General features: G+C 33.0%; 2 protein-coding genes across 6 annotated transcripts; one reads left to right on the top strand and one right to left on the bottom strand.

Annotated features, from left to right (window-relative positions):
* Window positions 1-1678: 1678 nt before the first annotated feature.
* Window positions 1679-3281, top strand: LOC130970116 (receptor-like protein kinase FERONIA). Its single transcript, XM_057896103.1, has one exon. It carries the CDS (start codon window positions 1860-1862, stop codon window positions 3066-3068), a length of 1209 nt encoding a protein of 402 aa, XP_057752086.1. The 5' UTR covers window positions 1679-1859; the 3' UTR covers window positions 3069-3281.
* Window positions 3282-11775: 8494 nt separating this feature from the next.
* LOC130968199 (pentatricopeptide repeat-containing protein At2g41080-like) lies at window positions 11776-15028 on the bottom strand. 5 transcript variants are annotated; one of them, XM_057893358.1, is made up of 3 exons: window positions 13272-15028; window positions 12985-13077; window positions 11776-12800 (listed from the first exon to the last, which is right to left on the bottom strand). In XM_057893358.1, exons 1-3 carry the CDS (start codon window positions 13311-13313, stop codon window positions 11781-11783), a joined length of 1155 nt encoding a protein of 384 aa, XP_057749341.1. In that variant the 5' UTR covers window positions 13314-15028; the 3' UTR covers window positions 11776-11780. The 5 variants fall into 5 exon arrangements, with proteins under 5 accessions (XP_057749341.1, XP_057749343.1, XP_057749342.1 ...); XM_057893360.1 differs by having other exon boundaries at window positions 11776-12490; XM_057893359.1 differs by having other exon boundaries at window positions 12991-13077.
* Between the last annotated feature and the right edge of the window lie 1488 nt (window positions 15029-16516).

Genomic DNA, 16516 nt, shown 5'->3' with positions numbered 1-16516 from the left:
CGAACCCGAGTTGAATACTTGAACCCAAACTTTAAAGAAAATTTGGGCTCAAGTAGGGGCACTGTTCATACCCTGGCCCAATGTTAAGGGCACAGGTCCAATCGAAAGGCCTGATCCAATAGATTAAGCCTAACAAAGCACCCACCTCCATTCAAGAGGTCGGTGTCAACCCCGACTTGGTACGAAGAAGTCGGTTGTGAGATTAGCTGGCAGATAAATACTCATTCAAATGGGTAACCGCCCCTGAAATCTCTCTAACCACTTCATAAAGCCATATCTTAACCTCCCTAAGATAATGGGACGGTTATTATCCTAAAGATACGGCACTACTCCAACGGTGGTTATTGGCTCACCACTATAAGTACACTGACACACCTCAGGTATTCCTAAGTCCAATACTCTCTAAGACCTGCTTACACCCTTGCTAACTTAGGCATCGGAGTGTCCTTGCAGGTACCACCCCCCATTCACACGCGAGCACAAGTCGGACGGAGCCTCCCGAGCTGCGGACATACCCGGAGTTCTCCTCCACCATACACTTGGGCCGCCAAACGCCATCCATTGGACTAATCTCCGGTTACCCACCGTAACAATAGTAATATATGATATAATACATAATATAGGTATATTTCAATTTCAATTTTAATATTTCAATTTTAATTTTAATGCAATTAAAGAATACTATGTTACACATTTTGATTGTCAAAGTAGTAATTAGTCATTGCTATTGATAATGATATCTAAAATAGATAGAGTTGTTGAATGAATGAGAGAGATAGAGAAAGGAAGAAAGAGGATGTGAGAACTCTTTAATTTTGGTGGGAAAGATTTGATTTATTCAATTGCAATAAGGAAGTGACATGTGGCATATTTTGGTTGTAAAATTAGCATGGAAGAGGAAAGAATTCTCCTTAATTTTGGAGGGAAAGATTTAATTTCAATTACAATGAAGGAGTGACATGCGACACATTTTGGTTGTAAAATTAGAGAGAAAGATTTGATTCCAAAAAAAATTACAATAAAAAAGTAACATGTGGCACATTTTGGTTGTAAAATTAAAAATATATAATAGATATAATAGATTAAAAAGTTTGAATATTAAAACAAAAAAGTTGGTAAAATAATAAAATAAAGAATTAATTATTATTGATTTTTTAATTTTTATAAAATGTATATCTTACTATCTTAATTTTAGAATAATTAATTTCTTATTTTATCAATTTATTAATTTTTTTATTTTAAAAGATTTTGATTTATAATTAAGATATGAATATGTATTAAGTTAAAGAAAAAATTTAGGGAGTTAAATACAATATAAATCAATTAGGTCAATTTTTTTTATTTTTAATTTTAAAATTTAAAAAATTAAGATAATAGAAAATGTCTTTTTTTTTATAACAGACTTATTTTTCAATTAATTATTTTGAGTTAGTTTTTCTTCTAGTTGATTTTCTAGGCGAACTCTAAGTTAAATATTTTAGTTAATTACAATTAATCACCTTCAATTATAGCCTTCTGAGTGATGTAATATTGGTGATGTTACAAACTGCGCATGTGTCATGCATGTATGAAAAGAAGCTTTTGCTTTATGAAAGCAATCGACGCACGATAGAAGCAAAGGAAAAGAAAAGAAAGAACACAGAAAGTATGTCTGTGTAGGGTGAAGAAATTAAAGAAAAAAGAAGAGGAAGAAAAGCACGCAAGTGGTGGTGTCAATGTCAACAATAGTACAGTAGTTATAGACTAGTTAATTATTTTGCATTGCTGCAATATAGTGCAAGCAACTTTATGGCCAAACCTACTATCACTACTCCACCTCCGTAGAGATCACAAGCACAAGCACAAGCATAAGCATAATCATGTGCCTATTCTTCCGCTGGTGGCAAAAGAGTTCAAGGGACAGTAACCCCGAAAACTCTACCACGTGCCGCCACTTTACCATCGCCGAGATAAGATCCGCCACCAACAACTTCGATCAAGCCCTAATCATAGGCCGCGGAGGCTTCGGCAATGTTTACAAAGGCAAGTTCCCCAAGCACCGCTCCCCCGTGGCCATCAAGCGCCTCAATCAGGGTTCCAATCAAGGACTCCGCGAGTTCCAAACGGAGATCAAGATGCTGTCCCACCTCCGCCATCCTCACCTTGTCTCCCTCATCGGCTACTGCCAGGACGCCGCCGAGATGATCCTCGTCTACGACTACATGGCGCGTGGAACCCTACGCGAGCACCTCTACGACTACGACACCAGCAACAACCAACAACCCCTGTTGTGGAACAAACGCTTGGAGATATGCCTTGCTGCGGCGCGTGGGCTTCACTTCCTGCACACAGAGAACGTGATCCACCGGGACGTGAAGAGCACGAACATACTGCTGGACGATGATTGGATCGCGAAAGTTGCGGATTTCGGTTTGTCGAAGGACGGGCCGAATGGGTCCCACGTGACAACGGACGTGAAGGGTAGTTTGGGGTATTTGGACCCGGAGTACTACATGAGTCAGTGGTTGAGTCAGAAGTCTGATGTGTACTCGTTCGGGGTGGTTTTGTTGGAGGTGTTGTGTGGGAGGCCAGTGATCAAGCGTAGGATCGAGAATAGGCAGGAGGAGTCCCTTGTATTTTGGGTAAAAAGCTGTTATCAAGATGGCAACGTTGATCTGACGGTGGATCCTGCCTTGAAGGGTACCATTGGGCAAAAGTGTTTGGACAAGTTTGTTGAGGTTGCCTTGAGTTGTTTGAACGATCATGGCAAGGAACGCCCTTTCATGAAGGATGTGGTGAAGGGCTTGGAGTGTGCCTTGAGCCTGCACCTCACTGGGGGCAAGAACAACAGCGATGACGTGGCAGTCAGCTTCACCGTCCTTGTGGGCCATGATTATGATGACCATTCTCGCGGAGTAGTCATGACCGACTCTCAGTGTACTATAACTACCACCAATAGTAATGCCGCAACTACCACTACAAGCACCACCACATCCAACGAGGAGGAGAAAGCTTTGGTGCTGCATGGGGTCTTCTCTCACCTTGGTAATCCAACACCTACATACTTATCTGTTTGCACTGATAAATGACTTATCTTTCTGTATATTTATTTAGAATTTAACATCGTGTATGGTAATTATTATGTTATATTCTACGATAACGACTTTTTCACATTCCACTATGATGCCTTCTCAATGGCCATTATTGTGTGGTGGCTACAAGGTCTACCCTACTTGCACTAATTTATGAGTTACACGTGATTAAGAGGAACTTCTTTAATTCTTGTTTTGACAATGTTAGCACTGTAAGAAAGAAAGTCTAAGAAATAAACTCTACGTGCAATGAATTAGAACAATTTTTTAAAAAGTTACGATTTTGAAATTCTAAAAATTAGGATTAGGTTTAAAAACACGCTCCTGTCAATATCAATTACTATTTTGATCAACTCCCGCCTCTCCCGCGTGTGCTACTCTCCCCTGCGGCCACCCCCTCCAATGCAGGTGCCACTTGCCCGTGTCCTCCCCATCCATTGCGCTTGCCAGTCGCCCTTGCGCCCTCCACCGCTTCTCTTGGCGGTGTTGTTCTCTCTTCATCTGATTGTGTGCGACGCAAGTCTCCTGATCGCAGCGACGTAGCGCACTCCCTCCAAGTAGCGCCGCCTCCCACCACGAACGCAGCCCCACACACGCGTAGCGCCCTTCCTCTGAGAATGCAGCTCCCTCCCTCCGTGAACGCAATCTTGCACGTCCAGCCGCCGAGGGTCGCCGCACGCCGTTGCTGTTGTCGCACACTACCATATAGACACGTCGCTGCTCATCTTCTTTCTATATTTTTTTGGATAATTCTTTTTACTAATTTTAAGCGTTTCTTTTCCTAAGCTTTGAATTTTTTATGTTGTGGATTTTTTTATTTTTTTAATTTTAAATATTTTTTAATAATTTTAGATATTTTTTATTTGATTTTTAAATAATTTTTTAATGTATTTTAAATGTTTCGTTTTGTTAAATTTTAAAATTTTTAAAATAATTTTAGATATTTTTTATTATATTTTAAATATTTTTTTATGTTTTGAATTTTTTATTATTTTTATAATGGTTTATAAAATAATTTTAAATATTTTATTTTGAATGTTTATTTTCACTAAATTTTTTATGTTTCCTATGATAGTTTAAATTCACATTCTTTCTAAAAAAATAAAAAAATGAGTTGAATGTACTTCTAATTAGTCATCTAACAAAATTGATAATAAAATTATTAAAAAATACAGTAAATATATGGTACTATGATTAGAATTAAAATAAGAAAAAAATGGTCAAAAAAATTAAAAAGAAATAGAGATCCCAAACATATGAACAACTAAAATGAAGCAATATCCCATGCCTATTTTGACAAGTAATAATGGTAGGGAATCAATAATTTAAAGTTTTTTATTTAAATTAATATCTATAATTTTATGTATGTAATATTTTAAAATTATATATTATTACATTTAATATTATATTTATTTTAAAAATAATTAATTAATATAAAATAAAATAATTCATGTCCAAAAAAAGAAAAGGCACGCTTTTAGTTTTCTTCAAACTCTTGTACCACAACCTCAAACTTCCTTTCATGGACACTTGCAATTGTTAAATCGTTCTACTCGAGAAACACAACACACCGGAAAAAAAAAAAGGATCCTGGACTATTTGTACAATATGTATAATGGACTATTGAGTTATAAAATGAACATCCCCATATTATCTAAAATAATCATTTGACTGATTTTGGGGTTCACCAAGGATACCTTTCGGATTTAGCGCTCTAATACTATGTCATGATATCATTCATCCCAAAAATTTCAACTGATAGAAAAAAATAACACTAATGATTATATCTCTAATACTTCATAAATCTCCATTATGCATATTGTACAAGTATTCCATTGGCTTCTCATTATTTCCCCTTATAAAATCAAAGATACCAATCCTACAACAAAGCACACTGCGTAACGCCTTTCAGACACGAACCAATATGACCGTCTTCCCCTTCTTACCCATTAAAACGCGATGAACTTCACATTCGGAATCCACCTTCAGTCGCACCTACGGCAAATAAGCCCATCACCTTCATCCACTTCCAATTGCCTACATCCATCAATGTTGCCTGTGCATGTAGTCCATCTCCGGCCACGCATGAAGTCGTCGAAACCCATTCTACCAAATGACATTCATATCCTTCAGATATATTATCTATTACCCATAATATTCCCCCCCCCGTAATAAGAAAAACATTTTTCGTGATTAATCTCTTAACCTGACTTAAGAATGCTTACGTTAACTTCACTTGTCAGCTTTCTATTGAGCAGTCAGTGTTTAGGCACCTATAACCATGAAGAATGCGGCCACCACAGATGCGGCCTTCTAATATATTCCTAATCTAAAATATTTGTCATTTTAGTAGTTTGTGACATTTATAATTCAATATATCTTTTAATATATACAAATATATATTAACATATATTGAATTATTAATATATTTTATTCCTAAGATAACTTAAATTTTAAGATAGGAAAAATATAAAAAAATAGTTATTATATAATTTTTTTTTCCTAATGGTCTTGCTGGATTAAATTTTTTACCGGTTGTTGTAACTTGTAACGAGGGAACTACCTTAGCTTGCACTAACTGCGCGTATCAAAGTCTCAAAGACGATTGAGATAAAGAAATATCCCTTAAAGAAGCCCGAAAGTTGTAAGTGTGCATTGGTATCCTTTTGATTCTTGTACCTTAAAAATTGTTAATGAGTAGTTAGCTTTTCATGATAATTGGAAAAATATTGTACGAAAAGTATGTGTGGCCCTTTGTTGTTATGATAGCATCAATTGTATATATATATATATATATATATATATATCATCTTTCTCTGAAGTTGTTATGGATCGCAATTGAGAAAAAGCATTCCACGCAAGACTAGTACAGGGGCTGTGTTTGATTAATGATAAAATATCATAATAAAGTTAAAGATAGATGAAAGTAGGGTAGTGATAAGGTCATGAATAATTGAACATAGAGCTATGTTATCTGATGTATATCTTTTCTTTCTTGCATTGCCCCCTCAAATCGATAGAGATATGCAACAGAAAAAGCAAGTGTTACCTACCTGGCGTGGGGTTTAATTTGTGTGAGAAAAGGATCAAATCAAAGCAATAATGAATTAACGAGGATAAATTAATTTAAAAGTTGGTGTTTAATGATGCGTCCGTATAATTAGTAATTTTTTTAATATTTCTTTCATATTTTTTTAAAGATAACTATAATTTTTTTTTATCTAAATCGATTAATTTGAGGTATTTTTTGTTCTTAATATATTTTTTAAGCACTTTAAAAAAAAATAGGTAAACAAAAGGAAAAAAAAACATCATTCATAGACAAGTAAAAAAAGTGGCCTGCAATGTCAAGTATATAGTGTTTAAAAATTGATTTTATGCATTAATCTATTTTTAAGATTGAGTTTTGTTCTTTATTTTTTAAAAGTTAAAAATATTAAAAAATATTTTAATTCTATTTTAAATTTTATTATTACTTTAAAAGTTTAATATTGAAATTAAATTTAAAAATTATTTTTCATGACTTTTTGATTTGACTAGAAATATCACTATAAAAAGTGTGCGACATTTCTTTTTTAAAATTCTCAATTGTTTAGAACTAATTTTAAACATGTGATATATAATTTGAACTAGAACTACATTTGAATTTTATTTAAAAATAAAAAAATTGTACTAAACCTCTTTTTTTAATCGATTGACTAAAAAATTAACGATTGATTAATTGAAGATAAATTGAATTTGCCAATGAATTGAAATTTAATTATTTATGATTTATTGTGAAAAGATCTTTGATTTGATCAAAATAGATAAGCATAAGGTTTAATCTTCCTAGAAAATAAATATCCCCAAAATTGTTGACATTCTCAATTACTTTTCTCACGGTTAATTACACGTTCATCACTGCTTTCAAAATCATTCAAGCATTCAAAGCTTCAAGCAAGACACGTTCCGTCTTCAATAATTTAGGTTCAATTGATTTAGTTAGTAATTCAATTCGATATTTACTTACTTGATCAATTCTTCAATTTTTGTGGAAACAATATCTATTTATCGTGGTATTACTTGAATGATTTGGTGTATTTGTCCGTATCCGTAAACACTAATTTTTTGCTCATCATTTAGACCACTTTATTTATATATATAATATTTTTTTTATTAGTATTTTAATACTAAATATAAAAAAATGCACAAAATAACTGTATAGCTAAGCTAACTGTGGCAAAGTTGAAAAGCCTGATAAATAAATTGGATAAATTACTTAAATAAATTGAGTATAAAAATTATCAGTGGTCCTAAATGATAAAAGAAACATTTTTGTCCTCTCATTTTTATATAGATTGTGGGCCTGCTAGCTAGTGGTTTTAAAAATATTATATAAAACTATGATAATTACCACAATTTATGCATTGATATTCTATGGTGCTTAAATTTTCCTGTTGATCATAAATCATGGCCGCAAGCTTAATTTTACACCAAAAAATATAAAACATAAGTGATTCTTATGATTTACCAAGTGAGAGACCAAAACCAAAAAATTTTTCATGATTTACGTACATCTACTACAAAATATCTACTACAAATATATAATGTTTTGATTTTAAATGAAAAGAAGGTACTCCTGCGAATTTACTATCAATTCACTAAAAAGATACATCGTATTACAATTTAAGACTTACTTTATATTTATATTTATATTTTTAAATAGCTAAGCTCCATTAGAATTTAAAATAAATAAAAATAGGACATATGCGTAAATAATGTTGAATAAAAAAATTGGTTTATTAAATCATTTTTATTTGTTTATTTAGGTTAAAAAACCCCTAACTTATTATATATAATATAGTTTTTCTTCCTCAAATATTAGTAAATATGTATTTTATTTAAAATATTATTTATATCTAAATACATGAAAAGGTTAAACTTTTTTTCTCAAATTTTTAAAGTTTTTTGAATTATTTTATTTATACTTTAAAAAAATAAAAATAAAAAAGTATTATTTGTTTAAATTTAGAGTAGTTATTTTGTAAAAATTAGAGATAATTATTTAGAAATCAGTGTTAAATATTAGAGATATTTTGTTAATTATTTAAATTAGTGTAATTTAAATTATTAGAGAAATTAGTATATTATAGAAAATATACATTGAACATCAGTCAGTGTAAATTAAATTATTAGAGAAATTAGTGTAAATTTATTGTGCTTTAGTTTTTGTATTTTTTAATTTTAATTATTTAGAGTTATCGATATTACTTATTTAATTATTTGTGATAAATTTTTGTAGCATTTATTGTTAACTATTTAGAGTTATTGATATTAATTTTTTAAATATATTAAGTTTTTAAATATATAATATTTATTGAGACTCCCTTTAATTTTAGTCTCTCACTTCGTAAATCACACTCATGTTTTACGCTTTTTGGTATAAAACTAAGATTGGGGATTTGGGGCCACGATTTATGATAATCACGAGAATTTAGACATGGCAAAATTTTAGTGTATGAATAGTTGTAATCATCAAATGCACGGTGACCATGCTTTAATTATTTGTTCAAAGGTGAGGAATTCACAAACACAAACTTACCACTAAGTCACAATTTTAATATGAGATATGTTCTGGGGATAATAATTTATTAGAATGTAAAAATCTATGTAGGATTTATTTCACACCCTAGCTATCAAATAAAATAAGAAAATATAGTTTTAATTAATATGAAACCATAAGGGTGAATGGTATACTAATAATTACACATTTCTTGTAATATATAAATACAATAGTATACTAATGTTGTTGTTGTTGTTGTTGACCTTAACAATCAAGGAAGATGATTAAATACAAGAAGAGGATCCTAAAACATTAGAGTTGCTGCAAAACATCCTTCATTAATTCAGGGTTGGCCCTTTGAAACTGAATTAATTCTTCAAGGGTAATATAGCCATCACCATCTGCATCAATCTCATCCATTTGATAGCTAACTTCCTCCTGCGAAGTTAAGCCAAGCACTTTGAGAGCATCAGCTAACTCCGTCAAAGATATCTTGCCGTCGCCATTCACGTCAAAGCGCTTGAAAACGCGCTCACATTCGGCTCTATCTCTATCATGAGTTGACATAATATTTTCTTTTCAATTTCTTGATGACCTCTTGGATATGAAAAATGAGGATATTGTTGAATGAGTGAGAGAAGTTTAAGATTGTACCAATGGGGGGTCATTGACTCGGTCTTCTTTGCTTAATGAACGGATGGCCTTTACATGTTCATGCAAAGCCAAAATTCAATAAATTTTGATTGGTATGAGAATTTTACGTGACCGACCAACCACATTGATTTTCAAGTCTCAAAACTTTTCTTTGCCTTTCTATAGCCAGCTGTGCCCGATATACATGCCTTGACTGACCTAATTAGCAAATATATACTTGTGACTAAGTTGAGTTGAATATTTATCTCAAAAAATGGGAGTATTCTGTGTCTCAGTAAGGTAACCTTTAATTTGGGATCCAGCGAAACTAAAGCAGAACTGAAGCATTCTTTCTATATTTCATTTGTGTATAAATGTATTCATGGTAGCCTTAGTTGGAGAGCGTTAATACTTACCTTGTTCAGCATTGAATCATTATCTGTTCTCTAACTTATTCCTCAAAAGATTTTTTTAATTAAATTCATACTTTAAAAATTTTAAATTAATTGTATTGAATAAATGACCATTTGTACCTATGAGAGATGAAAATGCTGACATTTGTACCCATAAAAGTTCGAAACTAATCTTGTACCCATGATAGATGCCTTCCGTGTGACAAAAGTGCCCTAACTTAGTTCTGAGCTTAGTTCGTGGGTTTCCGATCCTACGTGACACTCCTTCCCTTATCTTCAACCCCTCTCTCTCTTACTCACACACTCTCTCTCTCCAAACCCCACTCTTCACTCTTCAAACCCCACTCTGGCCCCTTCTTCCTCAACATTTGCTCCCTCACCATCCATTTCGTCCTTCACGCCGACAAAGCCATCCTCTTCTCCCTCCCCACCACCTCTGACCCCATCAAGGACACCCTCCTCACTCTCATACTTTCCAATCACTCTTCCTTCATCCTCACCTTCTCTACCTCCCCTTCCTCTTTTGCACTCCAAATCTGGGATGGTACTTTTCAACCATCTTTTCATACCGGTCAACCAAGCCAGCCCAGTAAGTAGTAAGAATTCTCAAGGAAAACAACATCATCATCGTCCCCCTCGTCTTCATCTATCTCTTTCCCAGACTCATTCTCCTCTTCATCAATTATGGAAAAAATTCAAACTTTGAAAAAAATCAAATACTGCACAAATCAGTAACACAAAAAATCAAAAATGAAGAAGAAAAGGACCCGCGATTGAGGAACGCAGATATGAACGTGTTGGTAATATTTATTTCTCAAATAAATGTTCTAATTTTTAACAGCATCTCTCTCTTTCTCTGAATACAATTATTCAATTAACCTAAGCAAACGAAGCACCCATCTTTGTACAGAAGAGAGAGAACAAAGAAGAGATTGGAGTTTCCCTCAAAGGCACTGACGATATCATCACTGTCGATCTCGGGGAGCACCCACTCCTTCTTGGACCAGACGCCGGAGCCGTAGGGCCAGGTGGTGCGGCCGACGCGGAAATCGAAGAGGTTGCACCAATACTCGCTGTCAAACTTCTTGAGGGCGGCCATGTCGTGCTGGATGTAGGTGGGCCTTGATAGGAAAGTGGGTGGGCCTGGGCCTGGGGGTTGGTGGGTTTTGAGGGGAAAAGGGAAAGATGCATGGAAGAGGGAGGTAGAAGAAGCAGCAGCCATTGAGGGATTTAGAGTGTGAAAGATGAGAAAGCAGCTCCTTTTTTGTGTTTTGTTCTTCTCCTTCATCTTCTTCCAACTTGAAGAACTGCTGCGACTTCCAAAATTTGCATCAGAGTTAAATCTGTATGGTGACATTGCTGGGGTTATGAGTTATCTCTGGGTGCGCTTGAATTTCACCAATATTTCATTTTGGGGGTATGATTCGAATTGGGGAAGAAGATGAGCTAGGGTTTTCATTTCAAACATTACCTTCATATAAAAAGGTTCAGATCCACGTAGACAGGGCTTTGGAAGGTTTGGAGAGCCACGTAGGGTCCTACAAACCCGAAGCAAGTGCCAACCCAAGTCAGGCTATTTTTGTCATACGGAGCCCATCTCTCATAGTTACAAAGTCAGTTTCCATTCACTATGGATACAAATGTCAGCGTTCTGAACTCTCATGGGTACAAATGGTCGTTTATTCTATTAGTTTTTTTGTCATTTTTTGTTGATGATGTCAAAATTTATTAATGTAACACGTTAAGTGATACTACAACTAATACATAGAAGTTTTAATTGACTATCAGCATGATAAATTTATGAAATTAGATCAAATCAAAACCTAATTAAGAGAAGAACTTGAGGTATTAAAATCCTTTAATTTGAGGTTGATTTGATTTAACTTCATAAATTTATCATGTTAACTGTCAATTAAGACTACTAAATGTATGTTGTGATGTCACTTAACGTGTCATATCAACAAATTTTGACATTGCTAGCAACGAAAGTGACGGAAAAACTAAAATGACTAACTTAAAATTTTTAAAAGACAAATCTTATTAAAAAAAATCTTTCAAAAACTAATTTAAAAAATGAATAATCTTTCGGAAATTAATTTGACCATTTATTCATCTTATGTGCTACCATATGTCTCTACAAGTACAATTACCATCAACAAATCTGTGATATCTGTTAACATCCCTCACAATAATTTCCCTTTCTAAAATTCTGGTCATATACTTAGCTTCATGACAATCCTTACAAATCCTCAAATTCTTCACAATTCTCAATGGCTTTCCTGGTGGTGCAGACCCACACAACATACCAAATGCCACTGCCAACTTCTCGCTGTGATGCCAAAGAGCCTCCTTTCTCTTTTCTTCCTCCACATTGTGCAACAACTCATCCCAAATTGGAACATATCCCAATTTCTCAATCTCCCCCATGATCTCTTCCAACTTACGATAAATTTCCGCGGATCTCTCATGCTTCCAGTCCCCTGCTGCAAAAACATGTACTTTTCCCTGAACTTCAATCCAACTCCTCCCTCCTTGTTTCTTCACCCTCCTATCTCTCAACATCTTCCTCAATTCTGCAACATCATCCCACCTTCCTGCAGCTGACAACACATTGGCAACAATAACATAAGCCGAGTCATCAAGCGGTTCAAGTTCCAAAACCCTCCTGGCCATAGACCAAGCCTTATCGGCTTCACCATGAAAAGCACAAGCTGATAGCAAGGCTCGCCAAACTGCAGCATCTGGCTTATATGGCATTGTCAATGCTACCCTCTCTGCCTGTTCCAAGTGCCCAGCACGGGCCATTGCACCTACCAAGCAAGTATAATGCGCTAGAAAATATGTGGTGTTAGAAGCAGAAAAAGGAAAAACATGCATTTTGGACATTGCACAATGATCACAAATAAAAGAATCAGAAATTGTATTAGATTCAATTGGTAGATTACATTGTTTAAGGACAGTTTTGATAACAGAAGAAGAAGGATGTCCAAGCCTTCTACGCCAGAGAGTTAAATTCAAATTACATTTTGTCAAGAAAATATGAAAATTAGAGTTATCAACTAAAGAAGGTGGGACAGTCAAGTTGTCAAAGGCATAAAGATCATGTTTAAGAATTCCGTGAAGTAGAATTGCCTTGTTGACCTGAGATTTAACAAAACAATGGTAAGGGTGAAATTCAAAAAATACATTGTTATCCAAACAAATTTTAAAATACTAATAATATTTTTAGCAATTCAAGGTATATGTAAAACATTTTTGAGCATGAAAATTTGATCATCATTTTTATTTCTTAAGGCAGAATAACCATAATGACTAATTGGAATACCAGAACCGTTTGCAATGAAAAGCTGATCAGGGCCTGTATAGTCATTGGCAGTAATGAGATTTGATGCATCGTGTGTGAGATGATGGCTGGCACCTGTGTCAGGGTACCAAAATGTGTCAGCATTAGAAGAAGTGGATGTAGTAAGACTGTAGTTGATGGAATGCAGTTGATTAGACGCAATTGAGGAATTAAAAGATGTTGGGTGTCCATTGTATGCAAGATCAGAACGGTAGAAGCAATAAAGAGCAGAATGTCCAGAGTGTTGCTAGACTGCCAAGAAAATCTACCTCCACAGCCAAAGCAGCCACCACGGCCACCTCTCCTACCATTAAAGTTCCTGCCAGTGAATCTTGAATTGGAGAAACCAGATTGAGCTATTTGTGCTTGTTCCATTCCAAGAAACAATTGCTTGAACTTTTCTAGAGTTTTTTCATGAGAGACAAGTAAGGTTTCGACTTCTCCTACACTGAATAACTCATGCTTAGCTTGCACCAATGAAATACAGCTTGAAAAATCTTCTGGGAGTCCATCACATATGGCCTCAACGTGCTAACATCATGACCTAAAGCAATAAGAGAATTAACCAGTTTCTTGATGTTAGAAAGATACTCAGTAATTGAAAGAGATTGTTTCTTGGAGTTCTTTATTTGAGTGCGAAATTGTTTGATCTTTCTTCTTGTTGTTTCAGCAAAGAGTTGTCAAAGCTTTTGCCAAATCTGTAGTGCAGAAGTGTAGTGGATGATTTTGTTTTTGAAGGAACTGTCGAATGAAGCAAGCCAGGAACTAAGGTTGAAATCTTATTGCCATTCTTCATATTTGGAGGAAATAGTGTTTGATGCTTTCTTTGACTCAGATGCACTTGGGAGGTTCTTTGCCTTCAATTATATGGTGAATAGAGCCAATTGTTCCCAGGTGATAAAAATTTGTTTCATCAAGCTTGTCTGGTATAGGTGAAAAAAGTGATTTGTTGTTGTTGGAAGAAGAAGGAACAATCAAAACCAGAGATAAGAACCTTGAAGCTCTTGATAGTTGATACCACGTGAAAATTATTGCTGAGACGCAATTGTAGTAGGTAGAACTATGAACAGAGAGTAATTACTCGTGTGCTAAGAAAACTGAAATTGAGTGATCTTTATTGAATGATCTCATAAACTGATTCTTGTACATCTCTTTTATATTATTACTAACTTGAACACTTATATATATAGTCATACTAATGTCTAAGACTAATTGAAATTGACCAAGTCAAAAGACTCGGTTATTGACAAAAACTGAAATGGCATTTCTTGATGCAATCTGTTAGCCTGTTATAGTTGTTATATTGCTGTTGTCAACAAACAGAGGTGTGAGACAAAGAGACGAGCCAAATTGGGACTCGCCAGGTTAAGTCGGAGTGAGTTGAGGAGGTCGACCAGTTCGATGATGCACAAACCGGGAGGGTGGTGGTGCAGCCACAGTGGTTTAGGAAAGTCAGAACCGTTTCCTTGGTTTCTTGTCGATGACAGGTGACCGTGCCTGTGATGCTATTTAAGATCTCCTCGCCAGCTGCCGCATGGGGTCGTTGGGCTTTTTTCAGTGGGGGTGTTTGGAGTTAGACTTTGAGTTTGCTTTAGAAACATGACTCGTGTTTTTGTCCCTAATAATGTTACAAAAATATAAATTTTTTAAAATTATATTTGACGTTATAAATGGTGATACAAAAAATTTATAAAATCAAATTATTATTGGAGAAGAATAAGATCTATATAGATAAAAATATCAAATAATATATTAAGGGGATTTAAAATCACGGTTGAAATCACCGATAAAATCGTTGTGGCCATTGCTCCTGTTCTCCAAAATCACCGCTGAAAAAGAAAAAAAGAGGAAATCTAAAATCGTTGTTGCAGCCGTTGCACTTTCTCTTTCTCTCTATTTGCTGCGTCAATAGCAACGGCAACACTCAATTCCACCGACGTCGTCTCTTTTTCTTTTTTTTTTTTTCTCTTCTTCTTCCTCCTTCTCATTCACTTTCTCTGTTTCTCTCTTTTTTTCTTTTTATTTTGGATGTGTATGAGCTAATGAGAAGAATATCAGAATCAAAAAAAGAAAAAATGAGTGGTCTGATGGAGATGGTGATATACAGAGTTAGTGAGGTGAGAACAAGATAATCAAAAGGATTATTTTAAACATAATTTTAATGTTAAAGATCATTTTAAGTTAAAAATATCAAGAATGATTTTAATATTGATCCCAAATCTTAGAAATTAAGACAATACTTATTTTTTATAATATATTTTTTTATGTGAATAATATTATCAGATATTTTTTAACTATATGTAATTATAATTTTAATGTATTCTTATAATTTTATAAATTTATTTAAATTATATTATTTTATTAATTTTATTTTTTGTAGAACATAAAGGTAGAGAGAATTAGAGAATAAAAAAAAGAGAGAGAAAGATACAGAAAAATTAGGAGAGAGTAATTTTGTTAATTTTGAAAAAAAATTATTTTAATTATAATGAAAGAATATTTCGTATTATATTTTGATTTGTCAAATTAATAATATAAATTATAAGTTATATATAGACCGATGAGGATAGAGAGAAATAGAGAAGAGAAAAGATGTAGATAAAATAATAGAAAAAAAAAATTATTAATTTTGAAAAAAAATATTTTATTTTAATTTTAATAAAAGAGTATTACGTGATACATTTTGCTTGTTAAATTAGTAATATAATATAGTTATATTTTGATTTGATTTTATCTTTAATTTTAATTAGAGAATGTTATATTTATTAGTTATTAATAATGATATATAAAATAGATAAAATAAATGAGAGAATGAGATAGAAAAAAAAGAGAGACGATGAAAAAAATTTAATTTAAAAAAATTAATTTTAATTATAATAAAAGAATAATAAATAATATATTTTGATTATAAAATTAATAATATATAATAAATAAATTTTATTGCTCATAGGTAAACATATCATAATCAGTAGGAATTTTTTTAAATAAATTGGCAACTCCATTTAAGAGCATCTTCAATGAGGAGCCCCGTTACTATGTAGTCAGAGAAAAAGAGGAATTGGAGCATTGGAGTGAAGAGAGAGTGAGTTCCCTCACTGTTTTCAAGAAAAGGAAGTCCCTCTGAATGGGGACTCCCATTGCTCAATCAACACTTGCCAAATGGCAAGTTAGGTAAAAAATAAATAGTTATATAAAATATTAATTAATTAAATAGTTATATTAATTAATTAATAATAATTAATTCAATAATAATTATAATAATTAATTAAATTAAGTAATTATAATTTTATTTAATTAATAATTTATATTAATTATTTAAATAATAATTAATTAAGTAATTAAATTATAATTAATTTATTAATAATTATAATAATTAATTAGATTAAATAATTATTTATTTATTTAATTAATAATTTATATTAATTATTTATATAATAATCAATATTAAATATTATTTATATTTATATTATTATATTAAAGTAGCTGTTGTAAAACTGGCCGTTATAAAATTAGC

Source organism: Arachis stenosperma, chromosome 3, assembly GCF_014773155.1.
Source record: "Arachis stenosperma cultivar V10309 chromosome 3, arast.V10309.gnm1.PFL2, whole genome shotgun sequence".
Classification (NCBI taxonomy): domain Eukaryota; kingdom Viridiplantae; phylum Streptophyta; class Magnoliopsida; order Fabales; family Fabaceae; genus Arachis; species Arachis stenosperma.
Note: the sequence above shows the minus strand (reverse complement) of the source record. Positions and strands in the feature narration are given on the sequence as shown.

Bases quoted from the DNA above. Each gene is read 5' to 3' on its own strand.
- LOC130970116 (XM_057896103.1), top strand. From the start codon at position 1,860: ATGTGCCTATTCTTCCGCTGGTGGCAAAAGAGTTCAAGGGACAGTAAC.
- LOC130968199 (XM_057893356.1), bottom strand. From the start codon at position 13,377: ATGGAACAAGCACAAATAGCTCAATCTGGTTTCTCCAATTCAAGATTC. The intron at 12,801-12,984 runs GTATTCCAATTA...GTTAAATCTCAG, and splicing joins TTTCATTGCAAACGGTTCTG to GTCAACAAGGCAATTCTACT.